The 15,523-nt window shown below is 41.8% G+C and overlaps 1 protein-coding gene across 8 annotated transcripts in view; it reads right to left on the bottom strand.

Annotated features, from left to right (window-relative positions):
- hppy (MAP4K3-like protein hppy) overlaps nucleotides 1–15,523 on the bottom strand; it is a 100,960-nt gene that overhangs the window by 12,463 nt on the left and 72,974 nt on the right. For 6 of the 8 annotated variants that reach the window (XM_069306214.1, XM_069306220.1, XM_069306235.1 and 3 more), the window contains 4 exons: nucleotides 11,072–11,345; nucleotides 8,366–8,458; nucleotides 7,728–7,854; nucleotides 4,989–5,027 (listed from right to left, as the gene is read on the bottom strand). In XM_069306214.1, the coding sequence (XP_069162315.1) occupies nucleotides 4,989–5,027; nucleotides 7,728–7,854; nucleotides 8,366–8,458; nucleotides 11,072–11,345 (533 nt within the window). The remainder of the gene's footprint in view (nucleotides 1–4,988; nucleotides 5,028–7,727; nucleotides 7,855–8,365; nucleotides 8,459–11,071; nucleotides 11,346–15,523) is intronic. The other 2 variants (XM_045735897.2, XM_045735895.2) reach the window with 1 other exon arrangement.

Genomic DNA, 15,523 nt, shown 5'->3' with positions numbered 1-15,523 from the left:
CTTGGCTGAGAAGCAGTGGAACCCGCCGCAACGTTGGCACACTATAGTTATCAACCACATCAGTGACAAGACTGAATTTGGAGCCAGCTGCGGGCCGGGTGGTGGCTTTTAGTACTAATGGGTTCAAACTACAGTACTTGGAGTGAACCCCTTGTTCGGAATGATTCATCTGTGGAGTCGTTTGGCCATTTCAATGTTTTATTTTCTATGAACCTTGCAGTTGTCCGTAGATGAATACTGACTTTTCTGGATGCTTTTCCAGTGAGGGTCATGATAATAATCCATGCTCTGTGTCGCTGTGACAGGGCAGGTCTATTATAACAAGCTCTGGTCTCCGGTAGGCAAAACAGGATGCCTGTGACTGATGTGACCCAGAAGTAGGGAGCCATCTTGGCAAGATAGCCTGAGGGAGCCACAAAGGTAAATACTCCAGAAAAAGTACAAGACAGCACTGACTAAGTGTCATTGCAAATATGATGCATCTGAAGACTTAAATGAAACAGAAAATGCACATTAGCATCAGCAACTAAGGAATCTAATTCAACATGCTGAACTGTAATTTAATAGACCTCAGCTGAGGTGGACACAAGAAGTGAATGCCACATAAATTAGTGAGACCTCTCAGTTTCCCTTGACCCTGTTGCAGTGACCTGACTGCCATTCTGCATAGCAATTATCAGTTGCTAGTTTAATATTAATTTAGTTAGTTTAACTTAATTTAGGTGGTTAGCTTAACATTAATTTTCATTCCTTGCAGTTTCAATTATAACTTGCGGCAAGGAATGCTGCTCTAAATTGCTCTAGTCTTTTGTCTTGCTTTAAGCAGTGACTTAGTAACTAGAACATTTGGAAAGCAGCCAACCATGGTGGAAGAAAGTTAACAGAAACCATGCATATCAAGACTTTAATGGATCTGCCTGAAGAAGCAACAAAGGAGAAACCAAGTTGAACAAAATAAATGTTAATCAAACAAATTCTCTACGCTACAACACTTCCAATAAAATTATCAAAATTTCAGACAAAGTAGCAGAAAGACAATGAGTTCTGTCAGCCAAGTGAGTTAATTTGATATTGCACTACCTGATAATGTTAAGGGCCAAGGCACAGCATGCATTTGTTAAATTTTAACAGTATTGGATTTGCTGTTACACTAATAAAGTACAAGAAAAAATATTAAATCACAATCACACATTTGTTTTTAATTTTTTTAATTATTTGAAATAATAGTCCTATATATCCATTTTCTAAATTACATACCTCTGCATTAAAAAAATAGCATTCAATGTAATGAAATATTTTCCTGGTTGGGCCTCGGTGGCTCCCTGAAGATAGCTGCACTGAGATGACTCCACAATATATATTTTTCCCGAACCGAAGATGGTACAACAAATCAAGGAGAAGAAAGAAAGGAAAGGAAAGAACCTGATCCAAAGACCAAGACGGCTCAGCCGGCTCATGAACAGGCCGGAGGTGAAAAACGCACGAGTGCGCTTGTGGAATGGAGCAGAAGTGACATCCACCCAAAACGCAATCTGGAGTGGCTTACGTTTTAGGTGCGTACCGCACTATAAGAAGCGACAGAATTCGGCATGATTTGCTGGTCCAGGAAAAGCCAAGAGAGAGAGAGAGAAAGGCAAGATAACCTTAACCAACAGACAAAACTTTATGACTGGAAAGAAAACGGTGGAAGGATTGCCAAGAAACCACATACTGTACTTTCGCTGAGACGAAGACCGCAGGTGGGACACCATCAAAGAAGCCACCTGATCACCATACAAGTGGCGATACACCAGTGTCAGAAAAACCAGACGCGAAGAGTGAAAGAGTAAGTTGAACCAGCGAGATACCTGCTGAAAGAGGTGAAACCACAGAAAAACTCCTGGGTTCAGACACCAAGCAAACAGCGCCTAAAACCAAGGCTGGGCCGGTGTGAGAGAATGATCTCCCAAGATTCTCCCACAGCTGACTTCAATGGTTTAGCACAGTTACGAGGAAAGGCTAAAGGAGCTGAACCTCACATCCCTGGAAAACAGAAGAGTAAGGGAAGACATGATAACCACCTACAAAATTCTCAGGGGAATTGACAGGGTGGACAAAGACAAACTCTTCAGCACGGGTGGGACACGAACAAGGGGACACAGGTGGAAACTTAGTACCCAGATGAGCCACAGAGACGTTAGAAAGAATTTTTTCAGTGTCAGAGTAGTTAATAAATGGAATGCACTAGGAAGTGATGTGGTGGAGGCTGACTCCATACACAGTTTCAAATGTAGATATGATAGAGCCCAGTAGGCTCAAGAATCTGTACACCAGTTGATTGACAGTTGAGAGGCGGGACCAAAGAGCCGAAGCTCAACCCCCGCAAGCACAATTAGGTGAGTACAGTGCACAAGGCCCATATCTCTTACACTTGGATGGAAGTCTGGTCTGTCAGGTGTCCATAAAAAGCCCACATGCCCAGGAATGAATAAATCATGTGGAGGACGCCGTATACCTAGGGTGTAATTAGATAAAAGGGAATTAAGCAATTACGCCATAGCAAACGAGAGTTAGGGAATACACAGATGTAACGTGCAGGCATGGGAAGAAGACGACATCAGCAAGGCGGGAGAGATGAGCACGACCTCTGGGGTCAGCCTCAACCGTCGCAATGATGAACCATGACATAGTCGTGACGTGGTCATGACGTCACTTCTACCCATCATGTAATCATCAATATCATTGGTTCCGGCCCCTGCTTTGCAATGCCACTGGTCAGTTTGTAGGCCTGACGGTTGTACCCCAAGGAAGCAAGGGCAATCCCTTGCAACCGCATTCTTGTGTGGGACATTGTACATGGTAGACATGTAATTCTATCTATTGACCAATAGATTAGAACACCACCCATCCCTCACAGTCAAGTTAAATCTCTGCATTCTTTTTGATGTAACAGCGCTCGCCCAGAATTGCAACCGTGACCATATTGTTTAAAAGCCTTCGAGAGTGACAAAAGGCCTTTGAATCACCAGAACAAAACAGACTGGTAAAATGTAACATCTGGTGAGTGAGATCGAGATTGACTGTGAGTAACTTGGTGACTTAGAGTGAACTAAGTGCTGCCACCTATGTACTTTGTGTGAATTTATACACAGGCACCTGTATGGTGTAATACATTATCCGCCGCCGTCACTCAAAAGTCCAGAGCACATAGCCAGCTGCCCTCACTGCACTATGTGATGTCACTGCCTGTCCCAAACCCTTACCTCGCACACCAGTGCAATTTTGGGCGTCTGTGTCTTTTACCTGCAAGTGTGTGTACATAAGATACCACTTGCGGACATTGTAGAAACACAGCACGCCTCCTGCGAGTACCCCGGCGACCGGCTGTCAGGGAGCCGGTCGGCCGAGTGGACAGCACGCTGGACTTGTGATCCTGTGGTCCCACGTTCGATCCCGGGCGCCGGCGAGAAACAATGGGCAGAGTTTCTTTCATCCTATGCCCCTGTTACCTAGCAGTGAAATAGGTACCTGGGTGTTAGTCAGCTGTCACGGGCTGCTTCCTGGGGGTGGAGGCCTGGTCGAGGACCGGGCCGCGGGGACACTAAGGCCCCGAAATCATCTCAAGATAACCCCTCCATGTCAAATATGGTCGTGTTGAGAAAGCCTGTCATCCAGTGCTCTCACGGCATAATGAGCGAGACTGGCTGTCAGGTGACCTACGACGATGCTTGCATGAATGACTGAGTGAATGGTCAGGGCTAGCCAACCAGTAAGTACAAGATCTTGCTTTCTTATTAACAAGATGACATCAACAGCTGCTTCAGCTTAAAATCTAAAAATATTTGGGGTAACCACAACGACACTGCACTGCACACAATGTTATCGGAGGAAAACTTTCTCATAAAGTGGCAACTGCCTAATAAGCCATGCCCCGAGAAGAAGGGCTCAGCCAAAACAAGATACCCAATGACGGCATATATTGCAGCCTGCACGGTGGAAACAGCTGTCCACCCAACAGTGGCATCACAGAGGCAGAAAGTGTGAAAATATCTTCAGTTTGAAACAATGTGAAAACAGTGTACAATGATCATTAGTGTGAAACAAGTTATATCTATCAAAATCACACCAAGCAAGAATAAGCTCGGCAAGCCAGCCCACATCCAAACCATACCTGTTCCAGATGGTGAAAACTGATTCAGGACACTAGGTGTTGGGGCTAATTGCCAGCAGAAACTGAATGCAGCTACAGGGGCAAAGGCAGGTGGGAAGGGCATAAGCAACACAAAGCAGAGTAAGCACACAAATCAGCATACACCCACAGGAAAGTAAACCCTAAAACTCATGCAGCCACGGGAAACATTCACTCAAAGTTAAAAAAAAAAAACAGGTGAGGTATATAAACACGTGCACATGAAGCTTTACACTAAACTCAGAACAAACAAGCAAATGGTCAATACTTATCGGAAAATCAAAACCCAAAAGGACACATGCAAACAAGATTACATCACATAATTGACTAGTGGGTTACCCAAGTTGGACCAGGCGCTCCAGGTTCTGCCCCTGGCAGTGAGCACGTGTATCTAGCGGGTGAATGATCTCGCTACTATTTTTCAGAGTTGTTCATATTTACTTTGTTGTTGTCTGTTATGTTTCAATTTACCTTTCTTGTGGTTTATACGTTCACTTTGGGAGATGTAGCATCCTCCCCTGCTCTATGGTCTCTATGAGTGAACAAAGGTTTTGGTCTGTGGTCTGGTAGGCTTTGACTTACATGGACCTGGTGTGATATGATGTCAATGGAGCTATCCAAGTGGTTAGCAACAGGAAGCCACTGAGGGACCCCTCCCAGAAAATGCACATATAACTGCATTTAAGACCAAGTTCAGAATGAGCCATAAATCAACATACAAATTTCTTCAGCACTTGTATATGTTAAGAGGCTTATAACAACCAAAGAAATGGTTAAACTCAAAATGGAATAATGCAAAGGTTCACTTCATGCCAAGTACCTGGGAAGAGTATCTGCATAAAATGGATCCCGTAAATGCCTGCACCAGGAAACAGTTCAACCACAAAGGTAAAATGCTGATGTCAGTCATGAGTAATGGGGGACTACATTTGTTAAAACTCCCAAGACATATTATAACAAATAATAGCAATAATAATACACAATATAATTTCCATTCTTCTTCCAAAGTCAATCTACTTACTGCTTAATAAACTCAATATTGAAAGATGGTCAATCAAATTTTGTAATAATAAAAAAAATGAAATGCCATTTTTTTAAGATCCATCAGAGGCTCTATTGAGCTTATGCACTAGTGCCCCAAGGACAATACCATCTCACGAGGAGAGCTGTGCAGACAGCAGCGCGACGACAGGTGACATCATACTAGTTTGCTCGTTTTTGTTTGGGGGAGTTCTATCCACTCGTTCGGCTTTTGGCTGCAATTTTCACCAGAATAGGGGTTTGTTTTGGGATGCCTACCTTTCTGGGTGCCTAACCTGGTCGATGGCAGACATAGAATGTTTCCAATCACATGGGGGTTTCTATAGGCCATTGCTCCCCCTTGCCTCTCTAAAGGGGGCCAGGTTCTGACTCGTGGTCCTCGGTAGGCCCATAAGAACTCCATACACATGATTGATGCCAAAGTTTGACATTAGCATATCAGCCTAGTAAGCTCCGGGAGCCTCCAGGACTCACCCAGAAAATGACGCTTCATTACATTCAACGCTGTTTTTTTTTTTTTGCCAGACTTCCCCGCCCTATTGTATCCAAAATATGCCACCTACGATTCCCCCCCCCCCCCATGATCAGGGAACACAAATGGACACTTTTATAAGACAAAATAGTTTTTATATTTTTTTTTATTTCCTGTGCCTGGGCATGTTGCAGGCTATAATTGCAAAAGCAGCCCAGGGGTTAAAGTAACATACAATGTACTGTTAGAAAGGAAGTGGGGAGGCATTCTACTGATTTTTATTTTTGTCCATTAGTATAAATTTACATCCCCCTCCTCATACTATCAGTTAAGGACATGCAAGATGGGGGAGCATAAATACAGTCGTAAAGTGAAAGGGAAAGAAAGAAAAGTAAGAGGCAGAGTAAGTCAGTCACTCATCTAAGTGAGAGATGTCACTTAGCTGAAAATAACAATAATGGTGCTCACAAAGATAGGTGTCCATGGCTTGGTACCAAGCACACTAATGAGTTGGGTTGGTAGGTGGAAACTTGCCATGACCTAAGCTGCAATCTGGCAGTGCACTAGATTGTTGATATCAGGTTAATTACCACTTTCCTGATATCCATCTTCCTTTCATAAAGATATGTAGTTTGTTTTGCTTTGCATATGCTCTCTGGGCTGTTTTACTAGGTTATGAGGTTGATGAGAGAGCCTCATACCCATCTCACCTTTATGGAAACACCAGACTATGGTCCGGGTCTTTTAAAGTTTTATGTAGTTCCAGAGGCCTGTATGTTTTGTGGTGAGCTACATTAGGCCATTCCAGAAAACCATGAAAAATGCAATGTTTCTAGCAAATAAGCTTATGAAGAGCATCAGAAAGCATGAAATCCAACATTGGACTGTGAACTAACAGAGAAACCGGTCCTTGATCAAAATGACTGCCAGAGAAGACATTAGGTTGGACAGTGTGGCGACACCCGGCTCACATGTTTGAGGCTGGCTGCCACTTGACCATGGTTGGACAGTGTGGCGACACCAGGCTCACATGTTTGAGGCTGGCTGCCACTTGACCATGGTTGGACAGTGTGGCGACACCCGGCTCACATGTTTGAGGCTGGCTGCCACTTGACCATGGTTGGACAGTGTGGCGACACCAGGCTCACATGTTTGAGGCTGGCTGCCACTTGACCATGGTTGGACAGTGTGGCGACACCCGGCTCACATGTTTGAGGCTGGCTGCCACTTGACCATGGTTGGACAGTGTGGCGACACCAGGCTCACATGTTTGAGGCTGGCTGCCACTTGACCATGGTTGGACAGTGTGGCGACACCAGGCTCACATGTTTGAGGCTGGCTGCCACTTGACCATGGTTGGACAGTGTGGCGACACCAGGCTCACATGTTTGAGGCTGGCTGCCACTTGACCATGGTTGGACAGTGTGGCGACACCAGGCTCACATGTTTGAGGCTGGCTGCCACTTGACCATGGTTCACTACCAATTTCAAATGGTAGTGGGAAGGCGAAAGGGAAGGTGCAATGTGGCATTTTAGTTATTTGACATAGTTTTGAGCTTTGGTACTTGTTTGAACCAAACATTTCTCCAAGTTTGAGTTTTTGTAATCCTTTTTTCCTCTCAGCAAGTGGTGCATTATGAAATCCACCTTTGGTCAGGAAGCAGGACTGCAGTGTGTGCTCCCAATATGCCACGAGACACTGTTACACACTTAGTGAAATGGTATTGGCCCCTGGGCCACTAAAAGGGGCCACCTCAGAAACACATACTACTACTACTTTTTAAATGTTTTTACTATCAGGCAGAGGCTACAACAATACCCTCATTACAATGTGGCAAATATTACATTTTCACACACAGTACATGAATTAAAAGTAAAGGCAATATTTTGGTAATTTACACAAGTTAGAAATAAAGAGAATTTGAGAGAAAAATCAGAACTTATGGGGCCTACCCAGAGATGATACAAGTTTATCTTTACTGAAAAGTCAACTAGTTGCAACAACTGCATAATAGTTAAGTCAATAAATTATACACAAAGACCTACCTGTCAGAGCCTAGTAACCTGAAAAGCCGTGAATTGTCAATTATCTCTTGAGTTATTTCACCATTCTTGAAGCTTCTGCCTTGCATCCCATGTTCATGAAATGCTAGTACACTGTCTGTTAAGCACACTGAAACAAATGGTTCAAATTAACTCTACTTCTAATACTCATCATCATCCTAATTTTGTGACAAACTGAGCAAAAATACGTCTCACTGCTCTTAACGATAAGCATCACTTTGTCTTTACAATACATTATGTTTCAAATTGTTAGCTAAATCTTACTCACTTCATGCCTAAATTGTAATGTTAAGACCAGCCAGTATTGAAATGATCTCTATAAGCTGCTACAGATTTATTATTTGATACTGGGAATGACAATGTCTATATGCTATGCTGTTAATGTCACTCTTATGTAATTAATGTACAGTATTAAATTATTATGTAAACTTTCCCAATTATAGATGTACTATCATTTATGAATAAAATCTTTGATTTGATTTTATCAAATTTTAAACTTGAGTTACACACTGAATACAGTACAGTACTTCATATTCATGTAAACTTGTGTTACATGTTGAACACTTCACATTCGCATAAACAGCAAAAATAAAAAGTTCCTATTAAATGTAGAAACTTACCTATTGAGTCAATTGTAAAATCAAACTGAAGTTCTGAAGTTTGCTTTTTGCGTTCTTTAATTTTTCCCTGCAAATTGACTACCCTTACCACGTCTGCAAAGAGAACAAGCATATTTATAATTCTAAAAATAGTTCTGGATAATTTGTCTTCTTCAGTAAAACTTGGTAAGATAAATTTATTACTAATTTGGGTCTTTTAATGCAAATGTTGTACACATACATACGAGTGCATTCAGGGCCGTCTTAACATCATGTGTGCCCCTGGGCAAACCAGTGTGCTGGGACCCATATGATAACTACTCACAGGAATAAAAAGTAGATGATTGATAATATTAAAAATATATTTATTTTATTGGCACTTCAACAAAACTGGTGTTAAAACATTAAAAACTTGCTGTAAAGCAGCAACTAATCAACATGATTAACATTTGAACGATACACAAGGCTTGGAAAACACAATAATACTCAGTAAGCTATACAGATTAGATGGCACAGGATGAAATTACTATTCACTTATTTTAAAAAGCATTTGTGGCATTTCTTTCCTGAGAATTGTTTTATTATTGGCTTGAAGTCAATGGTCTTCAGGATGTCATTTTCCTTGCACATGAGTGGAAGCCAGTTCAAACAATGCTGCCCCATTGTGCTACGAAGCAGATTTTTATACGTTTCTGTCTTGAAAAAGAACATTCTCCTGTACAGTTAGTCACCATTATGTACATGAACACTGAGTGTAATTTCAACATCCGGGAATACAGATTTCAAACTGCCCAAAATTATTTTTCTGTACAGAGCAGGGAGAGTTTCACAATTTTCATCAAGTCATATAGTGCTTGAGATGGTCACATTCATTTAAAAGGCCATCATAATTCAGGTCTTTGTGATGCATATTAGCCAGAAGTTTACACTTGTTCATTAGTGCATCAGAAGCAATGGTTTTCAATTCACTGAAGAAAGAAAACAGATTTTTAATCTGTGAATAAGCCTCAGCACATTTTGTCAGTTCAAAGATTAGTGTCCAGAATAGGGAGGAAAGTTTCCACATTGAATTTTTCAGTTTTAATGAGAAGTACCTCTTCTGCTGCTCCATCATATCTACTAAGATGCACAACTCGTTTTCGTTCCCATTTTTCCCATCATTTTAATTTCCATTCAGTTTGATATGTTCTTCCAAGAAAGGGTCAAACTCACTCAGCAGCTCAAGTATACCTAAATAGTTGCCATTTTTTGCCGACCCAATAATCTGATTTTCTCCACGAAATGGCAAACCTCTAGAGGCAAGAAAGCGAATTACAGAACCCACACATGTCAACACTTCATGCCAATATTCATGCTCTGAGCAATGTTGCTCAAGTAATAAAGAATCTACACTTTGTTTCTTTATGTCTTATCAAATATGCTGTCATACACTTTTGATGTTCTCCATTTTCACATTGTACAAAAACATTGCTGTATTTCCAATCATTGAACCCCAATGTAGCAAAGGGGGATTCTATCTTGGACAATAGGAAGCATACAAAGCAGTACAAACGACCTTGGGATGGTGAATAGAGTAGCCATTCATGTTTTACATACTAGCCATTCCGCAGTTCACGTTTGGACACATTGTTTGATAAATACCTTACTTCATATTCTCTACTCCAGCTGTTTTATACACTCTGCATGAGTTTGAAAGGTTGCTATCATGATTTTGACATGATGAAACAAACAATGGTAGGCAGAGAGAATAAATTAAATGAGAAACCCAGTGTTGAATGTAATGAAGCTCCTCTTTTTGGATGAGCACCGGATGCTCCCTGAAGCCATCTCACTTCATTGATTCATTTTACTTTTTTGAATAACACTCGGGGTTCTGTTTGTTAGGAAGTTAAAGATCCATCTCTCTACTTTGCCAGTAAATCCCTCTTCTGCGCATTTTGTGTTCAATAACACCGTGGTTACCTTTGTCGAATGATTTTGTGAAATCTATGCATATTTTTCATTAAATTCATTTTTTACATCCTACCATATCCCCTTCACTTCAGTACAGTATGTTGTAATTTATTGTGCAGATTTGGTACTAAAATTAAAATTTCCTATAATACAAAACATTGCTGGACGTTGATTGTTTAAATATTTCTGCCCAGATATGCCTTCCTTCTAATCTAGTTAAGTTTAGTTGCCTATATATAACTCCTGGATTGTACCTGGATGGGGTTTTGGGAGTTGTTCTACTCCTCAAGCCCAGCCCAGGGCCAGGCTTGACTTGTGAGAGCTTGGTCCAACAGGTTGTTGCTTGGAGCGGCCCGCAGGCCACTTATCCGTCACAATTCGGTTGGTCCGGCACTTCTAAAAAAAAACTACTGTATCTAGTTTTCTCTTGAAGATGTCGACGTTTGTTCCAGCAATATTTCATATGCTCACTGGGAGGATGTTGAACCTCTGATGTTTATACAGTGTTCTCTGATTATGCCTATGGCACCCCTGGTCTTCACTGGCTTTATTCTGTATTTTCTTCCATATAGTTCCCTTCACTCCTATTATCAAGCTATTATTATTTAAATTCAATTCAAATACTTTGTGTGGGGCTGATTTTGTAAGACCCTAAATTTTACCCTTCTCAGGAAAGTTACATAGAAACCTCATAACACTATACTGCACATGAAAAATTACAAAATGTATTATTACTATAGATATATAAAGACAGTAAACAAAAAAAAAACTTACTTTCATAACAGACTAGAATTGCATCTTTTTCAATTTGAGTAACATTTTTTACATTAAGATTATGCCTAGGAACAACAGTTGCCATTCCATCCATATCATCATCATCATCTGGAGTCCAAGTAGTTCCCGTGTTGAGGTTGATAAGGCTGTGGCGAAGGACATCTTCTGCCCCATAGCTCCGGTTTACGTCCACACACATGAGCGGGTATTCTAAGTCGGGTGTGATTATCATCTCAAATACTCTAAGGGGATGGGGTAAGTAGCACTCGCTTTGCTGGAAAAAAAGAAAAAAAAAAAGATATTTATTCACTGTATTGAATTACATAAATAACTGAATAGGTTTTGTATGTAGCCAATGAAAAGAGGCATCACTGGTCACAAAACATATACAGTACAAACAATATTATATGAACTATATTCTTAAACTTCCAATGCAGCACTTCCATTGCACTTCCAAACTTTCCTTGGGTCTATATTGGAAGAAACTAAATCCATTGTTTAATGTGATGAAATGCCTACTTCTGGTAGGCCATGTAGTTGGTCCTTGATGCAATAACTTGCATATGACCAAGCCTTTGAGAACACAATCAACCTCTAAGCCTTGGAGTGACTACGAGGACCAGGACCAGAATGTGGCATGCTCACAGAGGCAAAGAAAACCTGGAGATCGGAGATTGCCATAAAAAACAAGAAAAAACAACCAGAAGACTAGTGTTCCATAACAAGCAATTACAGTGGCACCTTGACTTACGATTGCCCCAACTCACGATAATTTTGAGTTACGATGTAAATTTGATCGAAAAATGTGACTCAACATACGATGGTGTTGTCGACTAACGATATTTGTTGGTACACGTTCGAGTCGACCGAGCGTGTGTTTCTCGGTCACGCGGGCCGACCTGTCTCGGTTTACTACAGCTGGCCGCTTAGTGACGATCACGCCTATAAGAAATTCCGTTTTTGTGGCGATTTTTTGCTTTTTGAACATAAAAGTAATTATTATATATCACGCCATGGGTCCCAAGAAAGTCAGTGGTAAGGTTCAAGATATGAAAACCCATGTAAGGATGACCATAGAGCAAAAACAAGAGATCATTCATAAATATGAAGATGGTATGCGGGCTGTTGAACTAGATAGGCAGTACAACAAATCTCAGTCAATGACATCCACCATACTGGTTAAGAAAAAGAACATTATGAGTGCTAAAGTGGCAAAAGGCGTATCAATAATCACGAAACATAGAACACAAACACTTGAGGATGTTGAACAGTTATTATTAATTTGGATACACAGCAAGGAGTTAGTGGGTGATGGAGTTTCAGAGGCCATCATTTGTGAAAAAGCAAGGAAACTGCATGAAAACCTTTTAAAGAAAACACCTGGAACAAGTGATGCAAATGCAAAAAGAGTTTAAGGCGAGCAGGGGATAGTTTGAGAAAGTTAGAAAAAGAAGTGGCATTCATAGTGTTGTGAGTGTTGTATGTTGCGAGCTGGTGGAGGAACACAGCGAAGAACTGACCACCGAAGAACTTCACAAGGAGCAACAACAAGAGACAGCTGAGGAAATTTCTTTAGGGGAGGAGGAGGAGACAGTACAGAATGTCCCTTCCTCATTAATTAAGAAAATGTGTGCAGCATGGGAAGAATTGCAAACTTTTGCTGACACGACTCGCCCAAATCACGGTGCAGTAGGCCGTTGCCTTAACCTTTTTAATGACACTGTGATGCCTCACTACAGACAAAAATTAAAACATATGGAAAAACAAAAATCTCTGGAAAGGTTTTTAGTGAGACAAACAAGCAGTGAATCACAACCAGGTCCTAGTGGTATGCAGGCAAAACGTAACAGAGAGTGTATCCCAGAGAAGTCATCACTGCTTGATGTTATTATGGAAGGGGACTCCCCTTCCAAACAGTAACACCTCTCCTCCTCCCCCCTCCTCACCATCTTCCATATGCATCATGAGTCCTCCATAAAGGTAAGATAAACATATGTACTTATGTACTGTATTGTAGTTAGAAAAAACATTGTATTCAGTATAAAATGTATTTGTAAGTTAATATTTTGGAGGGTGGGAAACGGATTAATTCAATTCCCTTTATTTCTTATGGGAAAAATCGCTTCGACTTACGCTCCGTCTCTGGGAACGGATTACCGTCGTTTGTCGAGGTCCCACTGTATTTGGATGTCCAACCCCCCACCACAAACCTGAACTAATCCCCGAACTACAGATGGAAAGGGAAGCATTAAGAAGCATCCTAGAGGTCTAGGGAAAACACCCAGGTGCCCAGCCTAAGAGTGACAAGAACAGACAAAGTGAAAGCCTTGCCAGGCACAGTTAAAGTAGCCATCACAACTGCAAGAAAAATGACAGGTTGGATGACAAGAACCTTTCACACTAGAGATGCTATACCGATGATGATACTTTTCAAGACGCTAGTGCTCTCTAGAGTGGAGTACTGCTGCACAATGACAGCCCCTTTCAAAGCTGGAGAAATTGCTGACCTAGAGAGTGTGCAGAGATCTTTTACTGCTAGAATCCACTCGGTAAAACATCTAAACTACTGGGACCGACTAAAGAGCCTAAATCTGTATTCTCTTGAGCGCAGGCGGGAGAGATACATAATAATTTATACGTAGAAAATATTAGAGGGGCTGGTCCCAAACCTGCACACAGAAATAACATTTCATGAGACCAGGAAGCATGGCAGGATGTGCAGAATACCTCCATTAAAGAGCAGAGTTGCAATAGGTACTCTGAGAGAGAACTCTATCAACATCAGAGGCCTGAGACTGTTCAACACGCTTCCACTACACATAAGGGGCATAACTGGCCGACCCCTCACAGTGTTCAAGAGAGAACTGGATAAGCACCTCCAAAGGATACCTGATCAACCAGGCTGTGATTCATATGTTAGGCTGCGAGCAGCCGCGTCAAACAGCCTGGTTGACCAGTCTATACAACAAGGCCTGGTCGACGACAGGACCACGGGGACGCTAAGCCCCAAAAAACACTTCAAGGTAAGGTAACTTCAAGATAGGTATCAAAGTGACCACCAAGCAGCACTAGTTAATTATAGTAAGACACACTAGATTATTGCCTCAAACTGCCAAAAGGTGGCAGCAACACAACAAACTCCCCCAACTAAATCTCATCACATCCACTTTACCCAAGGGTTAAAAAAAAAAAAAAAAAAAAATTAAACACACAGGATGAGAAAGAGCAAGGGGACAAAAAAGGAGGGAACGGAAGCAACTGTGAGTGTTATGTTTGGATATAGGCCTGGAGCCAAGTACTATAACTGGTTAGGTTGTTGAGCACCATTTGCATTTGTAATATTTATTTGGGTTTCATGCGTGTTGCCTCCGTTGTTAGAGTGACCCAGGGAGCACCACGAGGAGGTAACGGTAGGACTTGCTCCCCAACAACTGAGTGTACTGCTCAGAAAAGTGTCTGCATATACACTCAAAACTTGACTTCTGAACTGTACCACTCAGTTGTTCCCTAAGGCAAGCATCAGCACAAGACACCGTACAAGCACACGAACAAGACACACCTGGGTGGTAGCGTGCTGAGAACAATCAATCAGGAAGAGGAGGCTGCAGTAAAAATTTGAATATGAGAGAGTGACGAACATAAAAGCATCAATATCAAACCAAGCACTAAATGAAGTTGCAGAAAGTTCAGGGGTATGCCAGTTCAGAGAATATGTGGCTCCAGCCTGGAGTCCACATCATGTCAAACACATAATGAAGTTAGAAAAGATTCAGCGGTATGCCACCAGGCATACCTCTGAGCTGAGAGGAATAAGCTACGAGGCAAGATTTCTGGAACTAAACCTCACAACACTGGAAGACAGAAGAGTTAAGGGAGACATGATCACTACCAATAAAATTCTCAATAGATAGATAATAATATAGATAGACAGGGTAGATAGATAAACTGTTTAGCACGGGTGGAACGTGAACAAGGGAACACAGGTGGAAAATAATTACCCAAATGAGCCATAGAGACATTAGAAAGAACCTTTTTAGTGTCAGAGTAGTTAACAGATGGAATGCATTAGGCAGTGAAATAGTGATTATCTTGAGATGATTTCGGAGCTTTAGTGTCCCCGCGGCCCGGTCTTCGGCCAGGACTTCACCCCCAAGGAAGCACCCCGTGACAGCTGACTAACTCCCAGGTATCTATTTACTGCTAGGTAACAGGGGCATCAGGGTGAAAGAAACTCTGCCCATTGTTTCTCGCTGGCGCCCGGGATCGAACCCAGGACCACAGGATCACGCGTCCAGTGTTCTGTCCGCTCAGCCGCGGAGGCGGACTCCATACACAGTTTCAAATATAGATATTGTAGAGCCCAGAAGGCTCAGGAATCTATACATCAGTTGATTGACAGTTGAGAGGTGGGACCAAAGAGCCAAAGCTCAAACCCTGCAAGCACAACTAGGT

The sequence above is a fragment of the Procambarus clarkii genome, chromosome 6, assembly GCF_040958095.1.
Source record: "Procambarus clarkii isolate CNS0578487 chromosome 6, FALCON_Pclarkii_2.0, whole genome shotgun sequence".
Lineage (NCBI taxonomy): Eukaryota > Metazoa > Arthropoda > Malacostraca > Decapoda > Cambaridae > Procambarus > Procambarus clarkii.
The sequence above is the reverse complement of the archived record's forward strand: the minus strand, read 5'-3'. Positions and strand labels throughout refer to the sequence as shown.